General features: G+C 38.8%; 3 protein-coding genes across 4 annotated transcripts; 2 read left to right on the plus strand and 1 right to left on the minus strand.

Annotated features, from left to right (window-relative positions):
• Positions 1-985: 985 nt before the first annotated feature.
• On the plus strand, positions 986-7,729 carry ints14 (integrator complex subunit 14). 2 transcript variants are annotated; one of them, XM_026175844.1, is made up of 12 exons: positions 986-1,117; positions 1,361-1,679; positions 1,788-1,895; positions 2,051-2,206; positions 3,176-3,294; positions 3,398-3,540; positions 4,150-4,242; positions 4,772-4,916; positions 5,027-5,160; positions 5,531-5,649; positions 6,956-7,021; positions 7,119-7,729. In XM_026175844.1, the coding sequence occupies exons 2-12, from the start codon at positions 1,458-1,460 to the stop codon at positions 7,350-7,352; spliced, it is 1,539 nt and encodes a 512-aa protein (XP_026031629.1). In that variant the 5' UTR covers positions 986-1,117; positions 1,361-1,457; the 3' UTR covers positions 7,353-7,729. The 2 variants fall into 2 exon arrangements, with proteins under 2 accessions (XP_026031629.1, XP_026031628.1); XM_026175843.1 differs by having other exon boundaries at positions 986-1,679.
• On the minus strand, positions 7,544-11,452 carry hacd3 (3-hydroxyacyl-CoA dehydratase 3). The gene is made up of 11 exons (XM_026175845.1): positions 11,250-11,452; positions 10,442-10,484; positions 10,271-10,344; positions 9,969-10,133; positions 9,674-9,719; positions 9,461-9,571; positions 9,243-9,370; positions 9,031-9,143; positions 8,623-8,729; positions 8,391-8,522; positions 7,544-8,289 (listed from the first exon to the last, which is right to left on the minus strand). The coding sequence occupies exons 1-11, from the start codon at positions 11,325-11,327 to the stop codon at positions 8,213-8,215; spliced, it is 1,074 nt and encodes a 357-aa protein (XP_026031630.1). The 5' UTR covers positions 11,328-11,452; the 3' UTR covers positions 7,544-8,212.
• Positions 11,453-11,530: 78 nt separating this feature from the next.
• ppcdc (phosphopantothenoylcysteine decarboxylase) lies at positions 11,531-21,900 on the plus strand. The gene is made up of 5 exons (XM_026175846.1): positions 11,531-11,736; positions 16,311-16,406; positions 16,785-16,913; positions 17,009-17,177; positions 20,019-21,900. The coding sequence occupies exons 1-5, from the start codon at positions 11,611-11,613 to the stop codon at positions 20,105-20,107; spliced, it is 609 nt and encodes a 202-aa protein (XP_026031631.1). The 5' UTR covers positions 11,531-11,610; the 3' UTR covers positions 20,108-21,900.
• Positions 21,901-22,147: the final 247 nt, after the last annotated feature.

Below are 22,147 nucleotides of genomic sequence, written 5' to 3' on the forward strand. Positions count from 1 at the left end.
GATAATGAGCATGAAGGATGGTCGGTGCAGGAGGAGCTGGAGCTGCTGTAGATATTTCTTTTGGAAGCTTAGAGGCTGCAGAGATAAACCCTTTTGTGACTTGCAGTAATAGAGACTCAGTAGTGGTGGGTATGTTGGAATCTGAGGTTGTTTCCACATCATCTACCACATGCGTCTGATCTTGGGGATCATAATCATGCTTTGCAGTGAGAGATTCCACCTCAAGTATCTTTGTTAATTTCCCCCTGAAATCCTCTCCGTTCTGAGGCAAACCTGGTCTGGCACTGACAGTCAGCTGACAGAGGGAACAGAGGAGAGTCCCAAAGAGGAAAAAAAAGAAGCTTTTTCAGCCGCAGTCGTTTTCCTCTTGTACAATTCATTTTTGAAAAATCAATCAAAAAAAGTCCCAACTTCCCACTTCCACTTCAAAACCTAAAAAAAAGGTTCTTCAAAAAGTTTAGGAACTGTTTTGCAATTACAACTCAAATACAGCACCAGATAAGGATATTTTCAGAGGTTCTGTTCTATTCAGATAATCAAAACAAATATTATAATTTTTAATCATAGTGGCAGACATCTAAGGAATGTTCAAGTTATAGGATATGACGCTGGAAAAGTCTTCACCGTAAACATTATAACCTACTTTAGGTCCGACTAATAGGATTATGTGTAGCGTCTCATCTTAAACTAATCATCAAAGCAGATTCCAGAAAGCCTAAAATACATTTAAAAATATTTAAACTGTGAAAATGTATTTTGAAAATGTGGGTAGATACCTTGAAACGCGTCCACCAAATCTTTATTGGTCAGGGCTTTAAAGTGGGCGTTGCTTATCGGCCCGTCTTTTGTGCAAAACAAGTCGCCAAAAGACTTGTTTTGCACAAAGACTTTTTATCATCTCTAGATGATAAAAAGTTATGTCTGCAGCCAGATCATTATTATTATCATCATTATCATTATTATTACTATTATTGTTGTTGTTGTTATGGGTTTTGTTTTGTTTTTTTATCTCCCGGGAACTATCCGCTGATGTGTACACTAATGTCAGCCCGGACGGAAGTGCTGGTGCACAGTACACCATAACCATTGTTTAGTTAGCGTAAAAACTGAAAGGCGCGTAGGTTTTAGTAATTTTTTTTCCTGATACCGCTTCTTTACTTTGTATCTTAGGTTTTGGATAGTTATAATGTAATTTTGGTTAAATGGCAGCTGGAACATTTCATTCGTTTGCCGTAGCGTTACATAATGCTAATGTAAATTAGCCGAAAAACTAGCCAACATTAGCTAACAGTTCGGATGTTACCATATGTCCCTTCTTCTTTATCTTTACTGACGGCGCCTGTGTATTTGGTTGTTCTAGCTAAATACGCCTCAGCGACGACAACACAGTGGAAACCGTCAGTGGGAGCATTGCAGCGGACTTCTGTTTTCATATTTGGGATCTGTAAGCGGTGAGCATGCCTACTGTGGTGTTAATGGACGTGTCTCTGTCCATGACACGACCAGTGTCATTGGATGGCATCGAAGAGTTTCAGAGGAAGAACCTGGCTGTCCACGGACTCAATATGTTGTTTGAACACATGGCCTCAAACTACCGCTTGGAGTTCACGTCGCTGATGGCCTTTTCTTCCCTGTGGGAACTCCTGGTACCTTTCACCAGAGACTACAATGCATTGCAGGTAAAGTGTGCTCATGTGACATATCTGTCTGAAAAGTCAAAGTATATTTTGTTTCCTTGAAAAGCGGTCTGATTTTGGGATTACCGTATGTTTTTTTTTCCTGCACAGGAGGCTCTGAGCAACCTGGAAGACTATGACAAAACCTGTGTTGAAGCAGCTCTAAATGGAGTTAGTAATGTAGTACAGCAGGAGTGGGGTAGTGCCTGCCCCTGTCAGGTATTTGGCTAACACTTTATTCAGTATCGCCACACCTCTGTATTTATTGGATTTATTTATTGCTTATTATTGGTCGAATAGCTTTCCTGCAGTGATCTGAACCATATGTTCATATACTGAGTTATGTTTATGTACTTCTTCCATATGTCCTGTAGGTGGTGCTGGTTACTGATGGATCCCTTGGTATTGGGAAGGGGTCTTTACGCCACTCCCTCCAAACACTGAAACAACGTGGGGATGACAAGAAATTTCCTCTTCCTTTCCCTTTTCCTACCAAACTGTTCATCATGTGTATTGCCAATGCAGAGGAGGTATTGAGCCATCCTTACAGTCACATGATACCAGAAGCAGCTATCAAAAACACAATTCAGGGTCATATTGCCTGTGTTAGACACCTGTAAATCACACATTTCTGTGAACATTTTAGGATGACAGCAGTATGACAGTTGCTTTCTACCTTCACAGACTCAAACTATAGTTTTCCAGCACATAAAACATTTTGGCTTCCAACAAAGAGGCTGTCACTTCACAAAGCTGTTATTTAAAAAATAAATTTGAATACATTTTATTTTTCAAATAGCAAAAAAATAACATAAAATGTATAAACTTATAAGTATAAGTGAAATAGCACAGTCTTTTTGTGTTGACTATATGCACACTAATCATGGTTATAAATAGTTACCAACTTTGAGTCGGGGAAAACCCTGCATGTTATTAAATATCAGGTATTCATCAAATCACTTTTATTGTCACATCACATGTGCAGGTACACTGAGTGAAATGTTTATCGTCATGAAATTTGTAGATGAGGTGACCTTTGATTAAAGGTTTAAGATGATTTCTCTGTCAGCATTTCAGAATCGACAGACAAAAATTTGCTATAGATAACCTCACAGCACTTATCAGTTAAAGTTTTTGTGCTATTGTATCCCAAGTGCCCGGGAAGTTTCTCATGGAGATTTTTTTAGGAGGGGGACCACACCTCATTCACTCCCTGTCATATGACTATTGTATGGCTACTTCCTTCACTCAGGTTCTTAGTTCTCATTTTCATACATGGGAATCTGCGAGGCCCAGGAGCAACCACCAGTCTTCCCCATACCACAGTCTCAGCCCTAGATCTATATTTATTCCATCTGTCAGTACCTTTCAGGAAGCATGATCAGTCTAATTGAGAATGTGGAAATTGCCATTAAATTGCAAATATGTAAAAGTTTAACTTAATCTAGCTAAATAGCCCAGCTTTGAAAAATTAGACCCACTGTCTTGTGTAATTTCAGTTACAGATGACTGATGCCATGGACAACCTGGAGGAATTACTTTGCCTTAGTGGAGGGGATGGGCAAATCTTTACTATGGAGGGACCGCTTTGCATGAAGAGTGTACAGACCATGTTTGGGTACTACTGTAACTGTTTAGATTATTCACAAAAAACATTTTGACCTCTTTCATATGTTTAGTAAGGGCATCTTTGGTCATATTCTATATCTGCATGTCCCCAGGAAGCTGATCGATCTTGTATACTCTCCCTTCCACGCGGTTTTGCACTGTGGGAATCTATCCTCAGATGTTCAGGTCTTCCCTCGACCTGAGCCTGTCGTGATGGATGAAGAGGTGGAGCCTATGCCCCGGACTGTTAGTACAGGTACTGGCTTCAGATTTTATGATTAGTTTAATTTAAGGAGGTCATGAAACATTACATGCATAAAAGCTAATTTACATCATGGAACCCTACTTTAAAAAACTGACATAGATGTAACTGTGAAGCAGGATTTAAGAAATAAGTGCTGAAGTTTTAGTCTGTCAGTACGGACCATGACAACATGTGGTTGGCTGGTGGCAGCTAGTAGACTTACATTATTTTACGTTAGCTAACTAGTGAGAGAATCAATAACTCTAAGGAAAATAAAGACACTAAAACTGAAAATCCGTTTAAGGGGATCATTTTTGTGCTGGGCTAAGAAACTTAGCTGATTGCATGAGCTGATTGTGCCGCACAGTACAGCTGGTTAGAGGAGGAAAAATCAGTTTCTGACTTCATTCTGTCGGTCTGGTGATTCAAACAGTCTGTCCTCTACACTGTTCTTATTTAAGTAAACTTTAAGCACTTCTTTCACAGACAGTGTTACATCTATGTCAGTTTTTGAGAGCAGACCTCCACGATGTAAACTGGCCTTTATATGTTTAGTGTTTCGTATCCTCTTTAAATTCTTCATTTTTTTTTAAACAAATCTTTCTCTTGTATGCCTTTCAGATTTGGAGATTGTGGGTTTCATTGAAATTGCTGACATTGCAAGTCCTCCTGTCATATCCAGACACTTGGTATTACCTATTGCTGTAAACAAAGGTTGGTTTTAATACTTTTGCTATGTTCCAGTTATAGAGAAATGCGGATTGGTGACATATTAGCTTTGCAGCTTGTGCACATCTCCTCGTATTTAGATGTAAACACCCAAATGTTCAAGCAGCTTTATGTTAACTCACTTAAGAAAGAAAGAAAAAAGAACTTTAGAGTTTGCTGTTGCAGAACAAATCAATTTTAGTAAATAAGGTTGATAACGAACGAATCAGGAAATGCCTCAGACTATAAGAAACCAACAAAATAGGAAGGAAGAGCAAAGCTGCTGGGAAATCCCTTGAGGTTCGAGCTTCCTTTATTTGTCATGCACACTAATTTATTTCAGTACTTCTTTAAAAAATTGCTCTCATTCTGTAATGTAAAAGATTAAAACTAACATTAATAGAAGAGATGAGAAAAACGTAAGTAAAATTGTCTAACACAGTCTAACAGCAGAAATGAAAACAAGTATTTTTTTCTGATTAATAAAGAATAGCAAATATTTATGATTTAGTTTATTATGTGTACTTGGTTTTAGATGTGGATGAAGTTGGTACAGGAACCACAGATGAGCTTGAGGAGGAACCTTCTGCCAGTCAGATGGCAGGCAAAAGTCCCAATTTTTGTGTACTTTTACATGGAAGTCTGAAGGTTGAAGGCATGGTGGCGCTGGTCCAGCTGGGGTGAGATGCAGCAGAGCTGTTATATAAACTCTTTTATATTAACCTGCACCATAAAGACTGCTATATTATGCAAACAAATTGTATATGTAGTTTGCTTTTTTGCCCCTCAGGCCGGAGTGGTACGGCATGTTGTACTCCCAGGCAGACAGCAAGAAGAAATCAAACTTGATGATGTCTCTTTTTGATCCCGGTCCGGAGCCTCTGCCCTGGCTGGGCAAGATATCACATTTGGGACCAATCTCAGGTGACTTTTTGTTTTTTTAATCTCTCCACCATGCCAAGTTTCATTGCAGATGAGGGTCAAATGAGCAAATATGAAGAGTTCTGTGTTTACAAAAGATTATATGGGGTTTCTAAGTGCACTGTCTTTAAAAAAATTTTTCTTTTTTCCCCCAGTGGCTTAAATTAATCCGGAAACCATTTTAGGGATATTCTGAAACTCTGTGTTTTATTTAACATGTGACACAATGACCCATGCACAAGTATTCCTAAAGAACAACAGACTGTGGACACGATCAAGTAGTTAATACTTCACCTGGGTTTCTCACGTGTCTCATGATGCAGTGTATTGACTGACCTCACTATGTTGTCCCGTGACCTTTCTCATGTCACAGAAGCGGCTGATAATCCCTACGGAGAGGATGACAGTAAAAGTCCATTTCCTGTACAACCACAGGTGAAACGTAGCTATGCCCAGAATGTGACCGTGTGGATTAAGGCCAGTGGACTACAGGTGAAGTAAAATTACTGCGTGGGAGTATTTTTCTCTTGAAAGTTTGGAGAAAAGACAAACATTTCATACATTTCTGTCAGTGATAAATTTATCTAATTATATTCTTTTAATGAACTGCTTTCTGTTTTTAAAAAAACCCAGAAAGCGATTAATTTCTGACATTTCTGTGTAAGAAGAAGAAAAAAAGGCTTATTTGCGAAATTGTCAAAATAGCTTCAGATTAATTTCTTGCAATTGACTAATGAGTTACTTGGCTTCTCAGAGGCTGCTCTGTTCACTGCCTCTACAGGGGGCTCAGCAAGTCTCTACTTTGTTTGAACTCTCTTCAGCAGAGCTTGGTTAATATTTATTGAAATTCTTGTTCCTGTGATTAATAATTACTCCAGGAATTTCTGGTATTTGATTTTGTCAATATTGTCGCCATCAAACAAATATTGATTCTTCAGGTCAGTCCAAGTCTGTCATTCAGAGTAATCTTTACATGACCAACTATGTAATCTTATATTAGTGAATCTTAAAAAAACAAAGGAAAATGTCATCAAAAGGTTTTTCGTTTTTGTAGTTTATTCAATAATCATTACACACGAAGTGAAATATTTCCTAAAAATATGACGAAATATTTACTATTTGATATAAATCTTGAGGCTTGTGGTTTATAGCTCATTTAAAAACGGAAATCCAGTGTCTCAGATTATTAAAATGCTTCCTAAGTTTAATCAAAAAAAGATTGACAATAAAGAAATGTCCACCTACTGTAAAGTTCATGTAAACACTCAGCACTTAGTTTGAGTGCTTTTATTATTTATCAAGGCGGCGTGGCATGGAGATGATCTGCACTGAAGCCCAGGTTGCTTTGATAGATAGATGGCCGATAGTGCAGCTTGTCTGTGTTTCTCATCTTCCTGACATTATCTCACAGATTCTCTTTGGCATTTAGATCAGATTAGTTGGCTATAGTCATGCACAGTAATAACATTGTCAGCAAACCATTTGCTCATAGATTTAGCAATGTGTGCTTACTCCTGCTGAAAAAGGGAAATCTGCATCTCACTGAAGCTTATCAGAAGATCTGCGCATAGAGTACTCTAAAATCATCTTGTAGATGGCTGTTAACTCTGTACTTAACAAAACGGTGAACCAACAATTTCCAATACAGATCAACTAATAAATATTCTACTAATTGAGATACTGGATTTCAGGTTTTCAAGCCGTAATCACTAAAACTAATATAAAAACATTTCATTGGTCAAAACATTTAAGGGGCCTTTTGATTCATTGACTCGTTTTTTATGCTGTCATTGTACAGACTGATGTCCAGAAGATCCTGAGGAATGCCAGGAAACTGCCAGATAAAACTCAGACCTTCTATAAGGTAAGATTAGCTGGAGTGGCTCTAAACTATAATTTTTAAAGCTATGTTTGTTTTTTCCCAAAAATGAAATGTTATATTTTCATTTTGATTCTGACAGGAGCTGAACCGTCTACGTAAGGCTGCTTTGGCTTTTGGTTTCTGGGAGCTCCTGAAGGGAGTTGCCGATCTGCTGGAGAGAGAGTGCACCATGCTGCCAGACTCGGCACATCCTGATGCTGCTTTCCAGCTCTCCCACGCTGCACAGCAGCTTAAATTGGCCAGCACTGGTGACTCCCAGTATGCTGCTTTTGATCACAACATTGTTCCCATGCACACGGATTTCTCAAGTTGAGCCGCATCCGAATTTGTATGAATGAACTCAAAATATCATAGGCTCCGCCTGCGTGGACCAATGTGCTGCAGTGTTGCATACACCCTGTAAAGACGTTCACGGGATTATTTTACGAAGTCATCTTTGGGATTCAGTGTTGTTTTGTTTTTATAAATGTTCCTTTGTAGGAATCTTTTGACACAATAACCACATTAAAATTAGGTTTTTATTCATTGTCAAATAACTGCCACATTTACAGAACAGAGTAAACAGCTATTAATGTTGGCATTCGTAATTCAAGTGCAAATAATAAAAAATCAGCCAGAAAAAACCTGTTACAATTTAACATTGCTCCTTGAAGGTTGTTGTTGAGCACAATGGACACTTTTTTTTTTTAAGCAGTCTGGTTATTTGTCCCTGAGCTTTGTGGAATGGCTTGGAATTGTGAAATTATAACCAAGAGCTTATCATGTGGAATGATGACTTGTTTTCTTTATACATATGGCAGTGACTGAATATGAAATGATAACAGGGTTTTCTTATCAGTGCTTCTCAAAATAGTGCTGCGTGGGAGAAAAACAAGACTAAGAGCGGGGGGGGGGGGGGGGGGCGCACTATCACACAGGTGCTATGGAAATGTACCGGTATGTGTGTGCAAACTTGGTCACCAATAAGTTTGCTCGATGCAGTATTTCTGTACTCATTGCACATCTATTGTGTTAATAATAGCCATAAAGGAAGTCATTTTAGTTTTTATATGGACAGGCTGTCAAAAATTGAGTTGATAATAAATTTGACATAAGGATGATGATTATTAAAAACAAAGGTCGAGGAATAAGCAGGCAGCAAAGGTGTTCAAGGAATGCTGTTGGTGTTGAGTCTCAATTTGCTTTCCTCTTTTTGGTCCGGAAGCGCCTCTTCCTCTGCTTGTAAAGGTGGCTAAAGTTGATAAAAAGTCCTTTTGTGGGGGGGGAGGGGGAACCAAGATTAATATCAGAGCAGCAGTGGTTAAGTTAGAATATATGTGTCATGTGAGAGACAGTTCATGTGGGGACTTACCCAAAAACATAAGAACAAGATAAATGTACAGGAAGTAAGAGAAGCTGACAGAGGTGCCAATCACTTTAGTCAGAGGAATGCTGAAGAGTTTAGATTCATCAAAGATGGGGATGGACTGGATCACTGCAAGAGCTACGTGGGATTGAGAGATAAGAGTATATATAATAGAGTCTATAAACATGTTTGCATGTTTTTTATATCAAATTTTGTTTAAAAAAAAAAAAAAGCCTACCTTCAGCTAAAACACCTAGTGGATACAGTGGCATCCAGACAGTATACCGCAGCCAAGTGAGGGTTTTCCACTCTGTATTGAAACAGCCCAGCATGTAAAAGGGATACCTGAAAAAGGATGAGCATGTTGGTTAAGGAAAAAAAAAAAGTCATGCTCCAAATAAAATTACACAAAGTTGCATCCACAGTTACACATTCTTATAAAATTATAGCTCAGATGCAACTGCTACTTGCCTGTTTCAAGGCTGAAATGTGAATAAAATCTAACAAAAAACTGTAACTGTTCCAAACATTTGCAAAGCTCTAAATCTTATCCAATTTTAGTTTTATTTAAATACAACTGGCTAAAGCTGTACTATATATCACTAGATGACTGTTTACTGTAGACAGTAGGAAAATGCATACTTGCCTAAAAATCTCAATAGCACTCCACAGATAGAAAACAAAGAACACAACTGGCTTGTGGTGCATTTCCTCCAGACTACCAAAAATGATGAAGAGGATAAAATTCCTTCCGACCACCTAGTGCACAAACAAAAGATGTGTATTGGTGCTCAATCTGTAACTTTAGGAAACTTGAACTCAGGCAAAAAAAAAACAAAAAAAAAACCCATCCCATACCTGTATAAGAGTTGGTATAACACCTGTCTTGACTACACCAAAAGCAGCATTCAGGACCTCTACTAATGCCAGGATCTGGCAGAAGAACATCACATCCGAAATTGTGTGAAATGTGTCATAGAGGGAATCTGAAAAGAGTTTTGAACGGACATGTTTTAACCAGTTTTCTGTGAAGTAAGTGACACTTTCAGCTTCTCCTGTGTAATATATTTTCACACCTATGCCAATGATAAACAGGCGCACTGTCATGTTGATAAAGATCCATGAAAAACCAAGAAACTGGACCAGGTTGTACACAATCAAGAACACAGTTTTCAGGCTGACGAACCCTGAAATATTTCAAAGAAATTGGAAAATTGTATCAGCAGTTTTCCCTTCAAAGCCATCTGATAAAACAGAATGTTCAAGTGCAATATATTATCTGCACCCACCTTCTTCTTTTTGTCTTGAAGCCTTCAGCCTGTTCTTTTTCTCCTCCTTTTAAAAGTATTTAAAAAATGAAAATAGTACAGTCTTTAATCAATTATTTTAGTCAGTTTGGTAAAGTAAATCCGTTGGGCATCTTTCTTTGCCTTTAGACAACAATTCTGATGGCAAAAGAGCCAAACGGGACAGGCCAAAAAAAAAAAAAAAAAAATCAATTATTTTAGTCATACTGACATTTTTTAATCTTTATCTGCGAGTGTCATCTAGTAACAATTGTCAAATGCCAAGTTGTACTCTTACCTTTTCTCTGATTTCCATCTCAGCGTCTGACTCGTCCAGCCAGCGATCAAAGTCCGGTGCCAGGAAGACAGGTTTACGCTCCCGGAGAGTCAGCCTTTCCCACCAACCTCGCTGTATTTTGTGCACTGTAATGTTCACCTGCCGCTGTGTGGACTTGTAGCTGACCTACAGGTTCACGCAATGAGCACAAACAGGAAAACCAAAGAAAGGAAAGGAAAAGATTTAAGAGCAATCTTAAAGTTATTCTGTCTATAGATATATTTCTGATCCCACAAGATAAATTATAGAATTACTCAGCATACCTGTGGCTTTACTGGTAAGAGGAAGTCCAAGCTGAACTTGTACTCATTTTGTCCTTTTGCACCATGCCCCTGGGCTACAAACAGGATATCACAAATGAAATGCCACAAAAATATTTTTAAAAATATGTCTTTAATCACCAAATGCAAATGAAATCCGTGAATCCATGTCACCTGAAAAGTGAAGGACATTTTCATCCACGTGGACGTCAATATTCTGCAAAAACACAGGCAAAGGATAAGCATACTTCCTCGCTAGATCAAGAATTTTTTTTACTTCCTGTTAACAGAAACCCGAAACAAAGATATTAATCTTATGTTACATATTACCGTGACAAACTATATTGCAAAACACATAGGATATTTAATTACCAGGTAAAATAAGTGGTTAAAAAGTCTCTAACCTGAATCTTCTGTTACATGATCAGAAATAGAGTTAAGTGCTATAAAAAGAAGAAGAAAACGAGTGCTGAGAAGCCCTCCTGTAGCATGTAGTATGGGATGATGTGATATCTACAGGTGTAACAACACCTGTCCCTCACACATAACCCCACGAGCGCCGCGTGAACAATGCTACCACCCCCACCCACCCCGCCTTCCGAGTAGTTCCAACGGGTATTTTTAGGACTTTTCACCCATGTGATTAACTGTTAACACGAATATTCTTAAAATCAACAGGTTTTAAAAACAGGTTCGAACAGGTTGTGTGGCTTTAGACGTACTACATAATGAACGAAGGACCTCAACAGAGAGCTTTGTATGGATCAGTTATCAGATAAGAGATCTCAGTTCTCATACAGTATGCAAATAGTACAGCTATCCAGCAGGATAACGTTTACAGGAACCTTTCGTCTGTATTTGCATTGCTTCCCATTTACCATCAGAGGCCCAAACACAAGGCTTAAAAAAAAAAGAAAAAAAAAAGTCAGAACCATGCTAAAGCGTTTTGCCCGTGACAAGCAACTGCAGGAGGTACTCTCACCTGAACATCTGTCAGCTCAACTCGCAGGTAAATGTCTTCATGGCGTTGAGCCCAATAAACAAGAGGTGTGAGTGCCATTATTGCGTTTTTGATCAGTTTTTTTTAATCGGGCAAACAATGAATGAACGCTCCACGCTTCATGCTAGCTGCCCTGGAAGGACTTTAGCAATTACCCAGAATATTCTTCGAACGTGCGCGCTCTCCACTGATCAGTGCTGAGACGCGCTCGTGCAGGAGGCACAAACGTTAGACGTGCTCTTCCCTGATTGGCTAAGTGAATATTTACGGAAGTGTCACAGGAACGCGACAGGTTGTCTAATTTTTCTTTTGGCAGTATGCTAACAGGCAGCAAGACGACCATATGTCAAGTTTAAAAACTGATTTGTTGAAAACTTCCGGGACATTTAATGTCCTTGTTGGAGTGACAGGAAGCGTCGCAGCCTTGAAACTGCCTCTTTTGGTCTCCCAGCTTCTTGAACTCTCCGGGGTGAGTTGCTTCATATTAGTTAATGTTTGCATATCATGAATGTTTCTATTTTCCCCGTACATAGTTAGCAAATAATAGCACAAGCATCTATATACATTTATTGTTTATCTAAGTGGCATAATACGCATAAGCTCACCTTTACCGCAAGATGGGGATGTTAGGCAGCATCGCTACAAACGCAGTATATTCTAGTTATTAAATAAACAGAGCAAATCTGAGCCAGCAATATCTGCCTGTTAATTAAAAACCACAACGGTCGTCCATGAAAATAGAGAAAACGACATTTGAAGACGTAAATGTTAAACGGGGATAATATATGACAGTGTTGGTATTAGTGTAGGAAAGGTTTTGCAATATACTAAATAAAGTGTGTTAGGACTTTTGTAGTAAACAGGGTGATGAAGCTATGCGTTTGCATAGCAATGCAAATAGTTTTAAATTGTATGTGTAATAGCTAATACCTGTAGAGAGAAATATTTGGCCTGTCAAACTAAGAATAATTGCTTCATTTGAGTTTAACATGCGAGAATATGCATGGATGCACATCCCATGGAGCAGAGAGACATAATGCCCCAATCAGTCAATTTAATTTCCAACAAAATGATGTGGGATCACGGATGTCACTGGAAGCAGTAATGTCTTGTAAACATCATTCTTTTTTTAATTAAACAGTCAGTTGTAGGAAAATCTTCTCTGTAACAACTAGTATGACGTATTTATTTACTTGAGAAAGAATGAACACTTCACCTGCTCAAGCCCTGCTAATTATAAAACAATTGATGAATTAATTCAAGCATACTAGTGGTAGTGGTAGTTGTTTAAAAAAATACTCTATAATAATGTAAAAACTTAGAGTAAACAGAAATTCATACCTATGTAGACTCTATCTGCACTCACTTGCTACTTGGTTAGGTACACCAATTAAGCTGCTTTTTAATGCAAATATCTATTTAGCCAATCCCATGGCAGCAACTCAAGCATTTAGGCATGTAGACATGGTCAAGATTACCTGCTTAACTTCATCTGAACATCCGAATGGCAATGAAAGGTGATTTAAGTGACTTTGAACGTAGCATGTTTGTGGGCCGCAAACAGGTTGTTCTGAGTATTTCAGGAACTGCTGATCTACTGGTATTTTCCCACTCAATCATCTCTAGGGTTTACAGAGAATAGCCCAAAAAAGAGAAAATGTAGCTTTCTGGGTGAAAATGCCTTTGTGACGTCCAGGGTTAGAGGAGAGTAATTCAAAATCCTCATGTTACAACCATGGTACTAGAAGAGTATCTCTCAATGCACAACTCATCGAACCTTAGCCAAAACCCCACCCTGTGCCATGCCTGTCAGCTAGACATTGAAAAATGAGGATACAGTTCATACAGACTCACCAAAATTGGACAGAAGAAGTTTGGAAAAATGTTCAAATGGTAGGGTGGGAAATTGGTATAAAGATCATAAAACATGGATCCATCCCGCCATGTCTCAATTGTTCAGGCTGAAGGTGGTGTTATGTTGTGGGGGATATTGTCTTGGCACACTCCAGGCCTCTTAGTACATTTAAGTCATCATTTAAATATGTCTATCATTTATGACCACAGAGTACTCATCTTCTGATGGCTGCTTCCTGCAGGATAACATGCCATAAAGCTTAAATCATGTTAAACTGGTTTGTGAACATGACAGTTAATCCATTATACACAAGTGGCTTTCAGGCATCCACAGTCATCAGATCTCAATTTTAAATGGGATGTGGTGGAAAAGGAAATTCATACTACTGATGTGTGTCTCCCTCCCTTTTCCCCCTATCTATCTATCTATCTATCTATCTATCTATCTATCTATCTATCTATCTATCTATCTATCTATCTATCTATCTATCTATCTATCTATCTATCTATCTATCTATCTATCTATCTGGGGTGCAACGATATTCGTATCGATATTGAACCGTTCGATACAGTGCTTTCGGTTCGGTACGCATATGTATCGAACAATACAACATTTGTAATTTATTTTATCAACTTTCCTTCTGACGATGCTGTCTGTGTTGAGCGCTCAGTGAATCTGCGTTCGACTACTCCGCCTAGGCTGCACTGTCGAGCGCAGATCCACTGAGCGCTCAACACAGACAGCATAGTCAGAAGGAAGAGCGCAGGGCAAGCTAGCGAGACAGAAGTTAAGCTCTCCTTGCAACATGGACCTCCCCCACTCTCATTCAGATCTGGCGTTTGGAATTATTTTGGTTTTCATGTGACATATGACCCTGAAGGTAAGCGAGTCATGGACTAAAGTAAAACAGTATGTTGGATGTGCCATGCAATGCTCAATTACATAGGTGGGAACTAGTGTGTTAGCGCAGTTAGCTTGTTAACGTGTTGGCCGTCTAGCCCCATGCACAGGGCGATCGGCGGTAGCTCGTTAACGGAGATTTGCCGTGTTGTAGCGTTAAGGTCATTTCAACGAGATTAACCTGAAAGCACTAGTGGGAACACAACGAATATGACTGCACATTTACATCATCCTAGTGCAAAGACAAAAACAACAAGCATGCTACTAACTTTAGCCGAGTCATTTAGACAGCTGTTAGCACATGATTCTCCTTATGCTGCTGAGAATATAGCCCAGAAGAAGCGGATAGTATAGCTTTTATTTTGGAAAGAGCCATTTCTCTGTAATAAACTCTCTTTTCCAAAGATGAGTGATTCCTCAATCAGATACAGGGCTCGCAAAATCGCTAGCCTGACGTCCTGGGGCTAGCGATTTTTTTCAGACGGGCTACCCTGCCCGTCGGGCTATTGTAGGAAGGAAAAATCTATGTCAATGCTTTTGCATTCTTTCGGAAATGTAGCCGGGTAATTATGTCATTGGCATCGGTGAGCCACTGCCAATATGTGACATATTGAAGTCGCGTTTGAATTTGCGCTTGTTTTTTTGCTTTCACTTTGCAATCGCACGAACTGTGTATAGAGAGTGACAGCACTGATTGGTGAGTGATGATAATTTGCGCACCAATTCCTCTGACATTGTCTTATCAATCGTTAGCTTACTATGCAAACATGACAAGTGAAATCTCCCGCAGCAAGCTTAAACATGTGAGAGGTTGATCGTGCAGAGAATCGCTGAGCATTATGTGAGTGCGTGTGTAAAAGCAGCAGGATATATATTGTAGCGGATCAGGGCTGTTCGGGGTTCTGTTTGTACAGTTATGTTTTGTTTATGTTGCCATAGTGACGGGTGACGCCCTCTCGCTGCGACGGTGTGTCCTTCCGGGGTCAGAGGGCGCCCTGTGTGGTGTTGTTGTTGTTGCTGTGCTGTTGCCGCGCTGAGCAGTTAGCTAGCGGCAGTGTTCTTCTGCAGATGTCAATAAACGGCTGTGCTCCCTGGCTAGCTCACGGGAAGCAAGACCAAACGATATCTCCGTCTCCTCCTTGTCTGAGCTCGCCACATTGGTGTCAGAAGTGGGATGATGGTGGCACCCCATGTTCTGACCCGAGTGACCGTGACCGGCCGGTGCGCCAAAAGAAGGCACCTGGACATTTGCATGACTTTGTGTGGGGTAATGGGGTCGTCGGGGACGACTGACCCCTTAGGTGGGGGCTATGTAGCGGGTCAGGGCTGTTCGGGGTTCTGTTTGTACAGTTATGTTTTGTTTATGTTGCCATAGTGACGGGTGACGCCCTCTCGCTGCGACGGTGTGTCCTTCCGGGGTCAGAGGGCGCCCTGTGTGGTGGTGTTGTTGTTGTTGCTGTGCTGTTGCCGCGCTGAGCAGTTAGCTAGCGGCAGTGTTCTTCTGCAGATGTCAATAAACGGCTGTGCTCCCTGGCTAGCTCACGGGAAGCAAGACCAAACGATACCTCCGTCTCCTTCTTGTCTGAGCTCGCCACAATATTTTAGTTCTGCTGAGCCAAATAAGACAGGTCAGGGTGAAGAAGTGACAGCCAAAAAAAAGCTTACCACAAAACGGAGAAGTTATGACAAATCAGACTATAAGGCAAAAAGAAAGTGCAGCTTTATGGTTTCATGGACAAAAGAATTTCTGTGGCTGCAATATGACAAGCGAAATAACCAGGGCTGCACATAAGTGGTCCGCAGGTGCGCATTCGCTGTCAAAATAAAAAATGGGCACAAGATAAGAAGTTGCAACGCGTGTTTGCATACATAAGATTTTAAGGAGGAGGACAGACATTTGTTTAGAACTCTTAAAGATGTCGAAGAAGCAAGCTCCTTTAAGCAATTACTGTAATGTTCCTCCACCTCCAAAGAAATGTCAGAAGGAGTCCGAACCACAAAAGAAGCGCGTATTCTCGGAAAAGTAGTTGCAGGAGGTGAGCTGGCTTCAAACAAATGATGAACGCACAGAGATGTGGTGCGGAATGTGCCGTGAAAATTTAATAAATGACAAATTAAAAAGGCATGAACATTTTTTTGTATCGAAAAAATATCGAACCGTGACACCAAAGTATCGAACCGAACCGTGAATTTTGTGTATTGTTGCACTCTATCTATCTATCTATCTATCTATCTCTCTCTCTTCTGCAGTCACTGTCATTTATGTCATTTATGTTGTCATGCTGTAGGTGGATGTACGTGTAGTCACTACAGAGCATGCCAAGCACTTCTATAATTCTGCTGAGGTGTCAGTCAAAATCTACAGTGACGAGGATGAATGGGAGGTAATAACTAACTCGAGTATGATATTCTAATGTAGCCATTATTACACTGAAAACATATATATATATATATATATATATATATATATATATATATATATATATATATATATATATAAAAGACAAATTAACATGACATATATAATCAATATGAAGGTCAGCTTGGGCTCTTCAAATAAAATAGGTGAAGGAATACTGTACAGTGCCATACTGAGCAAAATGAAATGTGGTATGAGTTGCCTATTATTAACTTGAAAACACTGGAGTTACTTGTGAGAATTCTGAGACATAAAAACACTGGTTTAACTTGTGCATTCCAGACAGAAGTGAAGATGTGACTGTGTAACTGGATGCATTTCAAACAGCATGTCTCTCATTTAGCTGTGGAAACAGAGATCTGATCCTGTGCTACACATTGAGCTAAGGCGTTGGGCAGATCTACTTGTCATTGCCCCTCTTGATGCCAACAGTCTTGGAAAGATTGCTAGTGGTATTTGTGATAATCTGCTGGTAAGAAGATGAACCACTAAAGATTTTGCAAATAATCATTTATTGCAGAATTTCTGTGAAATGATTTCCAGGTTTATGTGTATTTGTCATTTCAGACGTGTGTGGTAAGAGCCTGGGATACCAGTCGTCCTCTTCTCTTCTGCCCTGCAATGAACACAGCTATGTGGCTGCATCCTATTACAGCCCAGCAGGTATCCAGACTGAAAGAGTTTGGATATGTGGAAATCCCCTGCGTTGCCAAAAAGCTAGTGTGTGGAGATGAAGGTGAGTTTTAATATGAGGAGGAACTAAATATATTTAACCTTTGCTAATATTTACTCAGACTCTCAGATCGTTGGAAATTGAAAAAGGGTTGAAATTTACATATTTTACTTAGAACTTAGAATTATGCAACAGCAGACATCATATTCTCACATTTGTGAGCCTTACTCAAGTGAGTATCTTACAATTTCCTTAAAAAAAGACTGACATGATTATTATGGCTTTAAAATAGCTGGAGATTAATATTCACACATGCCATGGAGCCAGTGACTTATTTTACTACACCCATCTTGGACTTTGTCTTTATTTATTTATTTATTTATTTATTTATTTATTTATTTATTTATTTATTAATTATTATTATTACTGTAAACCCGTAACTGTATCTGTAGCTCATATATTTGCCATTATATATTTTTTATACTCCAGGTGTCTTCACCTGGAGTATAAAAACTCATGCACGTCTATATGATTGGACTACTTTTTGCAGTCAGGGGAAATTCCCCCCTGATGGCAGTTTAAAAAAAAAAATGCCTCTTTAAGGATGAATGTGGGTTACGTCCTCCTTTTATATATAGTATATAGCAGGAGCAAACACTACTTGAACTGCGCAGGCAAGAAACGTGACAGTAGTGAGTAAATCATATGACATCAGGGGTCCAAAGGTGAATAAGGAGAGTGGCATGTAACAGTGATTAGACCAGGTGACACACAGCATCACAGGCAGATAAAACAAGAGGTCAAATCTCACCTTTAAAAAAATAGTTTCAAAGGCTAGTTTTTCTACCTTCTTCCTTAACACAAATTCTCCTTCACCAGTTGTGTTGATTTCAGTGTCCTGTGGCTGTAAAAAGTACACTATGTACCAGCACACTGTGACTATTAGCTGCTATAGGTAAACAGACCTTATTCCAAATCACATGCCACATGCTTCCTTTTTTTCTGATAAGGTGACTTATCCCAAGGATGATTTTAGATTAAAGTGGCTCGTGAATTGCTCTTAATTACCAGGCACAGTAGCCAGCTGTGTGTGAGGTCATATCAACCTGCTCAGTGCTCACTGTTAAACTGTGTCACATAACTTGACATAGTAAGTTACCTACGAGAGGCATATTTTAGTTCCTTTCCAAAGACACTGTACTTAAGAGATAACTGTGGTACAAAGGGATTATCCAAGAACATCTAAAACTGCCTCCTTCCCTTTTTTGTATCAAGGACTTGTTTTTCATTCTGTCATGTGGCTAAGCAAAGTATTAAGAGACTTGGACAAACTATGTGAACATCTTACCAGTGTTTAGATTTACTAGGATGACATGGCATGTCTTACAATGCAGGTAGTTTCAAGAATAACCCAGCACTCAAACTCACCACAAGATATAAATGAATAGGCCTTGATGGAAAATGCTACACGTATTTGACACCATTTTCTGTGGCTCTGGTAGAAGCTACTTTTTGTGTTGCGTGTGTTGTTGTGATCAACCATGCACTCTAAAGCAGTAGCTTTTATAGCACTGTTATAGCATAAATAGCAACCAAGTGAAATGTATAGATCGTACAAGTTCTAAAGTTGGCATCACATACTTGTAGTTCATGTGCTTTAAAACTTATGGTGCGATTTGTAAATGCAAAAACTTGTGTTGCATGGTCTATTTTTGTATAAGGTGCTACCATTTTATCTACTTAACTCTTCACAACTTCCGTTCATTTCATTTTTCTTCCCCGTTAATACAATTTGTTGTTTTTTGCTAACTGGAGCTTATCTCCTAAAATGCTTGGATGGCTAGATACCAATGCTGACAGCACTGCTGATACTTAGCGTTCATATTTAACATGCTGTGTGAGGCTGCTGCATCTGCTAAATCTATATCTGTAGCAGGTGTGTCGACTACTTTATTCTGAGAAATTATTTCTGGAAAAAACACTGTCCACAGCTGCAGTGTCCACCTTTAATATAACCTAGTATAAATAACTATAGTCCATGGTAAGTATTGATTATCCTGCTTCTAGTTACCCTAGGCTGCTGTTTATTAAGCTGTGTTTTCAGCTAAGTCAAAAGAAGTTTCCTATTAACATCCACTAAGAGTACAGGAAAGTATAAATAAGCATAGAAAGTGCTAATATAAGGAACTGAAAGTACTAATTTTAATGACTTAGTCTTATAGCAAGTGCAAAGAAAGTTGGACAGAAGACAAAAGGCTAGAAATAGATTCAGTGGGAACAACTTCCCTTCACAATGTTTTTCAAGGATATCTAACACTGGACTTTTTAATGTCATGTTTACGTCTTGGCTTTGTAAACCACTTTCTGTGTAGTGGAAAAGTAATGAAGTGTCACCTAGATTGTATAACTCAGTTTAAGACATTGATTGATACTATGTCAATTCATACAGTTGACCTTGGTACATTAATCTAATGACTAAAGTGTGCGTGTTAGTCCCCATAGGGAGATAGTTCCTCTGCATTTAACCCATTTACCCAGTGAAGCACAAACATGTGCAGATGTACACATGGATACAGTTAAAGCTTCAAAATTCTAATCAATTCATCTATTTTGGAGATGTACTGCATAAAGTGTTATAAAAGAATAAATAAAATGGTGGAGCTGTGCCTATGAGTTTTGTTGCTAATAGTGCTGTCTTTTTGATTCATCGGTGGGGTTTGGCTCAGATTTATATGCAAACAGCTTGAGTGTAGTGTAGTGTATTTATGAATGTGAAGAATGTGCATGAGCATTTGCATTGCAATCGTGTACATGTCTTCTTTGTATTTTCCTTCAGGCACTGACTGATTTATAGTTTTCTGCAGAAGACATTTGTATAGCTCATAATTCTTTGTTTTTCCATAGGTAAAGGTGCCATGGCAGAAGTATCGACAATTGTCAGTCTTGTCAAAGAGTATCTTCAGAAACCAGATGAGTCATCTTTGGAAGCATGAACGTCATATTGTACATCCAAGCAAACACAAAAGGCCAAAGAAAAACAAACACTATGCCTTGTTGTTGGATTTGTCAAACTGCCACGGTCCAACACACCCATGGTAAACTCATTTACTTGCTTTCACCTGTTTTACTTCATAAATTCACTTCTTAGAATGTGTGGGTGTCTCCAGAACATCATGACTGGCATCTCTCTAAATCCTCTTTTGGTATTGTTAAACCTGTTGGGGCACAGCAGCTTTACATTTCAAAGACGTGCATTGACTTTTTCAACATTAATTCCCATCATATCACCTCTGGAGCCTGATCATCCCAGAGGTTAAAAACAAAAAAGTTGGTAGTGTGAGACGTTAATTTTTAGCTGTCACCATCAGTTTTTTGAGGTACATTTTAAACAGTTTTGTGTTGTTTTTTTTGTATATTTATTTTGTTTAGATAGTAACACATTATTTGGTATCCCAAGTAACATAAAAGATAAGGTAGCAACAGCTGCATCTCTCAGAGATGACATGAAAGTGCGTTTTGTATTATGCATTTTTTCCTGACTTGAACAGACAGTTTGAGCCTGTTTACGATGTGCTCGACTTGTTTTTCCTGGAAAGGCTTTCCTCTGAATTTACCTTTGTTTATTCTTTTTGTTTAATGTTAGCTGACGTATTCAGATATAGATATAAGGATAATGAAAACTGCAACATGCCACATTACTGTTTGCTAAGTACCTCTCTAAATGAACATCTAATAATATACCTGTTAAAAAGGCGATATTTATACTCCAAGCTGTAAAATGTGTGATTATACATTTTGTTTATTTGCTAAAGGAACTGAAATTGTTGTCATTATCAAAGGTAAAGAGACAAAAGTGCAACAAGTTAAAATTTCAGTCATGTATTCCCATCAGATTCATGAAAGCCGTTGTAATTTGGGGTTTTCTATGGGTTTTAATTAGTTCTTTGAAGTGTCCTTTTTCCAGGATCGATTATTGAGCATAATCAATCATATCAGACATACAGGATGTGCCTTTAATGACTTAAAAAAAAACAAAACAAGAATTGGGTGCATGATCATTTCTAACTCTGGTTGTTTTCCTTTTAAGCATAGTCCACACATTTTCATTAGGGTCGGGGAAGGTGATTCCTGAAGCTTGCTTTATCTATTCCAAAACCAGGTTTAGTTTTTGGATTGTTGTCCTGTCCAGCTCTTGATTTGAGAAAAAGTTGGTGAATTTGGAGGTAGTCCTCCTCCTTTAATATTCTGCCAGTATTGCTGGAAGCAAAACAGCCCCAGAGCATGCTGCTACCACCACCATGCTTGACAGTTGCTACAGTGTTTGTCCATTTGAAAGCCACACCTGTGCTCCTCCAAACATACCTCTTTATTGTCTCAATCTTTGTCACATCTTTGACCATAAAACTTTTTTCCAGAAGGCTTGTTCACATGTGGACAGCTGCAAATATCAGTCGAGCTTAAAGGTGTTGCTTTTGGAGGAGGAGCGTCTTTCTTGGTTGGCACCCTCTCAGTCACTAAAAGTTGTAATCAGTCGCTAATGACGAGTTATTAGACCTTGGCTTTGTCGACCTAAGACACTGTAGAACCTTCAGCACCAATTATTAAAAAATGTAAGTAAGTGCATGTATATGTTTGAGCCTGCATTTATATTTTGACCCTGTCAAATCCAAAATGAATTCTTGTTTTTTTGTTTTTTAAAGTCACTGAAGATGAATGGTGAACAATCATTCCACTCTGGGAATTTTTAAAATAATAAAAAGCCCAAAATTACCATGACATTCATGCCCATGGTGTGTATATGTAAGCTTGGTTGTTCATATGTGTGTGTATATAAAATAAATGATAAAATATAATGCTGATTCAGACTGCACTTCTCTGTTCTGGGCTCTGTATGATATTAGTGAGAGATCCTTTAGATGGTCATATGGGGAACCATGACAAAAGGAAAAATATAGAATTGCAAATGAGTATAAAAGCATTGCATGAAACAAAAAGTCATTAAATCCATGTTCTGGCCATGTCATACATTATAG

The sequence above is a fragment of the Astatotilapia calliptera genome, chromosome 7, assembly GCF_900246225.1.
Source record: "Astatotilapia calliptera chromosome 7, fAstCal1.2, whole genome shotgun sequence".
NCBI classification, from domain to species: Eukaryota; Metazoa; Chordata; class Actinopteri; order Cichliformes; family Cichlidae; genus Astatotilapia; species Astatotilapia calliptera.

Coding starts and splice junctions, on each gene's coding strand:
- hacd3 (XM_026175845.1), bottom strand. CDS start 11,327: ATGGCACTCACACCTCTTGTTTATTGGGCTCAACGCCATGAAGACATT. Junction 8,730..9,030: donor AGTGCTATTGAGATTTTTAG/GCAAGTATGCAT, acceptor ATCCTTTTTCAG/GTATCCCTTTTACATGCTGG. Junction 8,523..8,622: donor ACTAGGTGTTTTAGCTGAAG/GTAGGCTTTTTT, acceptor AATCCCACGTAG/CTCTTGCAGTGATCCAGTCC.
- ppcdc (XM_026175846.1), top strand. CDS start 11,611: ATGTCAAGTTTAAAAACTGATTTGTTGAAAACTTCCGGGACATTTAAT. Junction 11,737..16,310: donor AGCTTCTTGAACTCTCCGGG/GTGAGTTGCTTC, acceptor GTCATGCTGTAG/GTGGATGTACGTGTAGTCAC. Junction 16,407..16,784: donor GTGACGAGGATGAATGGGAG/GTAATAACTAAC, acceptor TCTCTCATTTAG/CTGTGGAAACAGAGATCTGA.
- ints14 (XM_026175843.1), top strand. CDS start 1,458: ATGCCTACTGTGGTGTTAATGGACGTGTCTCTGTCCATGACACGACCA. Junction 2,207..3,175: donor GTATTGCCAATGCAGAGGAG/GTATTGAGCCAT, acceptor GTGTAATTTCAG/TTACAGATGACTGATGCCAT. Junction 4,243..4,771: donor ACCTATTGCTGTAAACAAAG/GTTGGTTTTAAT, acceptor ACTTGGTTTTAG/ATGTGGATGAAGTTGGTACA.